At 29.7% G+C, this 6,978-nt stretch overlaps 1 protein-coding gene across 1 annotated transcript; it reads right to left on the reverse strand.

Moving 5' to 3' along the window:
• Positions 1-5,220: 5,220 nt before the first annotated feature.
• LOC137812153 (receptor-like protein 51) lies at positions 5,221-6,928 on the reverse strand. Its single transcript, XM_068614072.1, has one exon. It carries the CDS (start codon positions 6,799-6,801, stop codon positions 5,566-5,568), a length of 1,236 nt encoding a protein of 411 aa, XP_068470173.1. The 5' UTR covers positions 6,802-6,928; the 3' UTR covers positions 5,221-5,565.
• Positions 6,929-6,978: the final 50 nt, after the last annotated feature.

Genomic DNA, 6,978 nt, shown 5'->3' on the forward strand with positions numbered 1-6,978 from the left:
TAAATCTGTAGTTGAAACCTTGATAATATATATATATATATATATATATACACACACATTTTTACAAAAATCTATTACTTTCTTAAATTTTTTCATCAAGAGTTACAAGTTACAACTTAAGATGATAGTTTGCATCAAGAGATATCAGTATTCAAATATGGATTTCACCAAAGCTTAGCCCTTAAAAAATTTCCTTAGGTAGTCTTTTTTGGTCTTCCTTTCCCTCAACTTTTTGGGTTTCAGGGAAAGAATATCTGTAGCAGTAGTAAATCTTAATTGATAAAAGCTGTATCTACAAACTCAGAAAGGCCAATTAAGGTACTTATTAAAAACAAGCAGAACCAGGGACAATTTCCATGTCAATTATGGTTGGTCTGTTGCTTTGCTACCGCAACGAGTTGGGAATGATGCTCGTAGGTTGTGTTATCATAGCATAGCCCTTAAGTTTCCCTTTCAAAACCTGGTCCTTAATTTGCTAGCACTGGATATGCATTATGCTTGCTAATTATAACTGTGCAGAAATTAACGTTACATGCAAAACTACTTAACTTAATCCAATTAGTATAGCTAATCAAAATTGACTTAACTGGTATATATGGTCAAATACTCAGTCTCAGAGCTATTAGCATATATATCTTAAAATCGTAGAAAGAAAGGACCTTACATCTTCTTAACCTTTGTTCACAAAAAAATAACAATGTGCTGGTAGAAATAGGTGATGTTAAACATTTCCATTTAAAAATAAAATAATATTTATAAGCTTCTTTGAATGAGAGAGATAATTCTACTCATCAAATATTTAATTGACACTTATAAATTAAGCTTTTATCTCATTATATCATTTATGGCATCTATATACTTTTTTATTTTCTTTTTCTTTATTATGAGTAAATTAATATTTTAGTCTCCGATCTTTTTAAAATATGAGTCATGCACCAAAATAAGCTATTAACATAAGTCATTTTTTCCCTATTGAAATATAAGTACATTTATACTTCAAATTTTCGATAAATGACTGTATTATCCATCTAACAACTCTACTTTTATTAATTTTTTTAAGTTTAAGGTTTTGTTCTTCACTCTACAGTTTTTTTTATTACAGTTTTTATTATTATTTTCAATTATAAATAAACTTAACTTTAATTTAATTTTACAAAATCAATTTATAAAATAAAATTGGTATAAATTTATATAATGTAAATTGTTCTTTAATCTATATGAAATTTTTAATAATCACCCATCCATTTCCTTGTTTGATTGAATGAGGCATATTATAAAAAAATTCAAAAACAAAGCTGTAATATATGATGTGTAATGAATTAACTTAGATGTGGAAACTACTCATAAGTTGTACATTTAGGTAGTAATTATACCAAGGAATGATAATTCATCCACAACCATGCATTATTATTATTCTCCACTTACCAAATCATGTTATCAACCATCATCACATCACGTGACCGTTGGCATGACTATATATATCATGGTAAATGAAAGCAGTATTACTTCACCTTATGTTTAAATAAAAAAATTCAATATCTAAAATATATAAATACATTATATTTAAATTAATTTTACTTCAAATTATTTCACTTTTTAAATGTTTTGTTTAGATAAAATATTTTAAATATATTAAATAATATTCTTTTTTATTTAAATAAAGTATCTCAATTATTATTAAATGAATATTTTTTTAAAATATTATTAAAAATTATAAAATATAAATATTAATTATATCTTTAATTGATATTACTTTTAGTAAAAAATTGTTTAGATTTTATCATTCACATAGGTACAAAAATTTCTCAAGTTAGTGTTGATCGAAATTATTTTTCAATTAAGATAAATCAAAATTAATTATATTAATGTGAATAATTTTTTTATAATTAAATTATCCTTTTTCCTTCTCTCCTTTTTTTTACTCTTTCAATAAGGTGAGGATAAATTAGAAGACAACCACGTATGAAACAAATGGCATTAAACACTTTTTTTTGTTGTAACGATAAAATAGCAGACACTTTTATTTTAATACAAGTAAAAACAAAAATAAATGTCTGTAACTTAAAAGCAATAGCATGCGAGGTACACTTTTTTTTTTCTGGCACGGCACAAAGAAAATGAAGAAGTTTATATTTTTATCGCAGTCCTTCTTTTTCTGACTTTATAATTTCATTTGATTATCTTTTTAATCTTTGAAAAAATCAATTCATAGGCAAAGATTCTTACATTCAGAGAATCTGATTGCATCCCATGAATAGCGGTTTTTCTCTCTGCTACCACACTCTAGACCAAGATTAAAAAAATAACTGTAGTTCAATTTTTTAATTGAACAACTTTTATAAGCCACGGAATCATTAATTTTTACGTGACTAAAAAAATAAACAATTAAATATAATAAATATTGATATATTTTATTTTTAATATGTTAATAAAATAAATTTAATTCTATTATTTAGTTTTGAATTTTTAAGAGTTGAGGTAATTGAGTATAAGTTTGATTTTATAACTATTATATATATTTATTAAGGAAAAAATTAATATTGATATTTAATATTAAAAAATCACTAAGAATTTTTTAAACTATAAAATAAAAAATAAAGAGTAAAAAATATTTTAAAATTAATTGGATACTAACATTAATTTTGTTCTATATATATGTAACAATTATTAAACACTAAATATATATTTAATTACTCTAAATGTTAAAAAAGTTTAAATAAAATTAAGAAAAATATTTTTTATACTAAAATTACAATATTTTTTATATTATATTAGAAATAAAATATATAAATAGTTGTTGTAGTGAATAGAGTATTCATCCTAAAAGAAATAAGTGATTGTTACTTTTCATTTTTTTTTTTTAAAAAAAAAACTTATACAAGCTAGAGCTTTGATTTTTTTTTACCTACTTATTAATTAAAAATGCATCCGACATGGATTTTCATATGTCAAATTTTACAGTTTAATCTTCATGATATATATATATATACATATATATATTTTCTATGAAAAAAAACATTTAATGAGAAAATATTATGAAATGATTCACACTTAATAGTTTAAATTGAGATCGACAATAATGTATACACATTCTCAATTTTTTTTTTAATTAATTGAGATTGTTTTAGTACAAAATGTTATCAAATTCTGAAACGAGTAATAATATATAATGTTGAATAACTTGATGTTAATACATTAATATTGCCCTTAGTTTTGACCGTTTCTTACTTACTAAAGTCTTACATTGTTTGTAATATTAGACCACAAGTTGTTTATTTAATACTTCTCCAAAAAAATCCAAAAATTTAATTTTGTAATATGTTTTATTATTATTATAAATCTAATAAATAATTGGTATTAGTTTGTAAACAATTTTTCATGAAAAGATAGAAGATTTAATTACTTATTTAATTCGTATAATTCTCTGTTTTATATTTTTGTCTTTATATTTAAAATTATCTATTTATTGTTTATAAATATTATTTAATATCTTTTAGTCTTTATTTATCATTTTAAATTTTTTAATCTTCATCGCCGAAGTATTTAGGAATAAAAGAAATTATATATATATATATATATATATATATATATTCAGATTTTAAAGATTAAATGAATAATTTTACCTTATATAATTTTTTTATAAAAAGATTAAAGTGAAAAAAATATTAGATATATGAATTAAATTTACAATTGAACTTATTTTTCTTAATCATCATCACCACAGATAAAGTTTAACCATTTACAAAGTTCTAGAAACTATCTCTTTTCAAGCAAAATGCATTCGACTTTTCGGATTGGACTTTTCTTAACTTCTCCTTCATGTTAGACCTAAGGTTGGCAAACTTCCTAAGTTGGACGGGATCAACTGGACCTTTTGGCTTCTCCTCTCGGTTGGGTATGTATACATGCAAGGCGCTCCGATACTAAAGTCAAGATCAGTTTGATATAGTTTATCAAATAAAAATCACTCTACTTACCTTTTAGATTGATGTCCTCTTTATAGTGTTTTCATACTGAGTCCATAACCTATTTGAGTTTTTCTTTTTATACCTAATATCTTTTTAAATACATACCTATTAATTTGGACCTTATCATTATGAGTTTTGTTACAGTAACTATCATTATGGACTTTTTTAAGTTTGACTTTTCGGTCAAACCTTTCCGCCTAACAATACAAGTATATTTTTAAATAATAATTATTTTAAAATAATTAAATTATATAGCATGATATATTTAATCCTTCTTAACAACACTTAATGATTAATAAATTACCATAATTTAAAATGAGATGATATATTTTATCTTTACCACATACCAAATGTTCACAATACACATTTTTAAAATAGACGAGAATACAATTTGAACCTAAAATCTTGCAAACTTGCCAATTACAGCGACTTTAGTTTTGAATATAGTTTTTCAACACTTTGCAATTAATGAAATGCATTGCATATATATAACTCCCACTAAATGATGCAAATCTTATTGCAATTTTAGTAAACGGTGTAATTCTTATTGCTAATTTAGTAACTCACACCAAAGTCTAATTCAGTTAATTAAATATTCAAGTTTGATATGTTTTTATGGATGAAATAAAAAAAATAGTAACTCGCTAGATCTTTCTACATTTCACGCAATAATAAAATGTGATAAAAAACCATTTTAGAACATATATTGCTTACTTTCTCAGCCAATGCTATTTTATTTTAATGATTTGTATATTAAAATATTGTCTCCACAAATTTTATAGAAAAACCACACTTAAAAAAGACATATTCCTCAAAGGTTGTCATTATTATAAGTAATGTTAATTGAAATTACAAAGTTGTTACATTCTTATTACTAGACACATGCTTACTGATTTGGCCGGGATAACAAAAAGCTTTCAATAAAAGAAATGATAAGAAAATGTTGGCAATACATTTTATGATCACCCATTTAGAGCACATTATTTTTCTTTTTGAATTTGGTAAACGAATCATAAAATGTTGTAAATTTTATTTCTTATTTATATATTTATAACAAAGTTGACCTATTAACAAAATGTTTGCTCTTTAAGCAAGGTTTATTCAAGAAAAAGGGAAATGAAAGTTTGCTGCTGAGTTTATTTGAGAAAAGAGTTGTGAAAGTGACGCAACGCAACAGACAAAAAGAGTGAGATTGAGTTAGTAGAGTGGTGGAAGAAACAATGAAAAGTGAGAGAAATAAGTGCTTATAGCATAAGTTAATCGCATCTTTCTGGATACAGCATGCACCTCTTTCTACTCATAAACAGCTAATTACAAAAGTGGCAAAGACCACCATCAGTCCTCGTATACAAATCATTGCACTGCACAAGAAATCGATTAAAATACCAAATGAAACAAAAGCTCAACATAAAAAATTTTCCTCTCATGATTCTAGGGGGTGCCACCTTTCATTTTTGCAATCTCTCTCTTTTCTCTTATACTCTCCCTCTGCACCATCCTCACCACTCTTTGCATCATAAATAAATGAATCAAACAAAGCCATTTCAAATAAATTACAAAAAGTTCTACTCTTCGTTGCCAAATCAAAACTTTTTTCTCAGCGACAGCACTTGGAGCACAGGATTAGAAAAACAACGAGAAAGACCATGGAAGAAAGTGCAATGGCCACACCAAGAACCAGTTTGTTGGGTCCATGATGATGTTCCTTCTTGTGACTAACAGTGGCACCACCATCATCATAATCACCCTCATCATAATCTCCATCCCTGCTGCTATCATCCGCAGAAGAACGCTTCTGCTTGGACGGCGGAGGAGAAACCGGCCTTCCGAACTTGTCGCAAGGAGCAATGTCCAGCTTCAACTTGGAAGACAAAACCGAACGGTTATAACACAAGTTCCCGTTGCCACCCACCTTGAACACTTGCAGCTTATCGATGAAAGTGGAGTTGAAAGGCAGAACCCCGCGAAGGAGGTTGTTAGCGAGGTTCAAGTGTTTGAGGTTACTCATTTGGGAAATGAAGGCTGGGATGGTCCCATTGAGCTGGTTGGAACTGAGATCCAAGTGAACCAAACCGGGTATGGCGGACAAGGAGTCGGGAAGAGAGCCCGAGAAGGAGTTGGAATCTAAGGAGAGGTTTTTCAGAGAAATGAGGTCCCCAATGGAATAGGGTATCTCACCCTTGAGTTGATTAGAAGAAAGGATCAAAACTTGGAGGGTGTCCAACATGGTGATGGAGGAGGGTATGTTGCCTCGGAGGTTGTTGGAAGAAAGATCGATGTAGGTGAGGTTGGGAGAGTGGATGTGTTTAGGGAGAGAGCCGGCGAGGCTGGCGTGGGAAATGGTGAGGGTTTGGAGGTTGGAGATGTGGGAGAAGAGAACGTAGGGAGCAGAGGCTTTGATGGTGAGGTTGGAGAGGGTGAGGTGGGTGAGGTTCCTGAGGTGGGAGAGGGAGACGGCGGAGATGTTGCGGAGGCTGTTGACGGAGGTGAGGGAGCGGAGAGTGGAGGCGAGTTGGGAAGGGAAGCGCGTGGGGGAGGCGGTGGAGGTGAAGGGGCAGTTGAGGAGGAGGAGGGTGTTGAGGGTGGAGAGGGATTTGAGGGCTGCGAAGGAGAGGGAGAGGTGGGGAGAGGTGCAGTTGGAGAGTTGGAGGGTAGTGAGGTGGCGGAGGGGTGTGGAGGTGTCGCAGACTAAGGAAGGCTGGGAGCATGGGTCTTTAGTTGTGGGGATATTGAGGGATTGTAGGGCCTTCACTTGCTTGGGGTCAAGGGGTTCACAAAGTGAGATGCTTATTGTGGGAAGGAGAAAGAGGAGAATGGTGAGGCTTTGTTTCATGGCTCAACCACACTCATACACCACCACAGATAAGTGATGAAGGAGAGGGTCCTCTTCTTTGCCCAATCACATCATACATATATACTGGGATTCAGAATCGCGCCAAATTTCACTCAATTTTAAACTTATATACAACACTACACTTCTCAAATAATATTAGTTTTCTTTCTTTTCTTA

This window comes from Phaseolus vulgaris, chromosome 2, assembly GCF_000499845.2.
Source record: "Phaseolus vulgaris cultivar G19833 chromosome 2, P. vulgaris v2.0, whole genome shotgun sequence".
NCBI classification, from domain to species: Eukaryota; Viridiplantae; Streptophyta; class Magnoliopsida; order Fabales; family Fabaceae; genus Phaseolus; species Phaseolus vulgaris.

Bases quoted from the DNA above. Each gene is read 5' to 3' on its own strand.
- LOC137812153 (XM_068614072.1), bottom strand. From the start codon at position 6,801: ATGAAACAAAGCCTCACCATTCTCCTCTTTCTCCTTCCCACAATAAGC.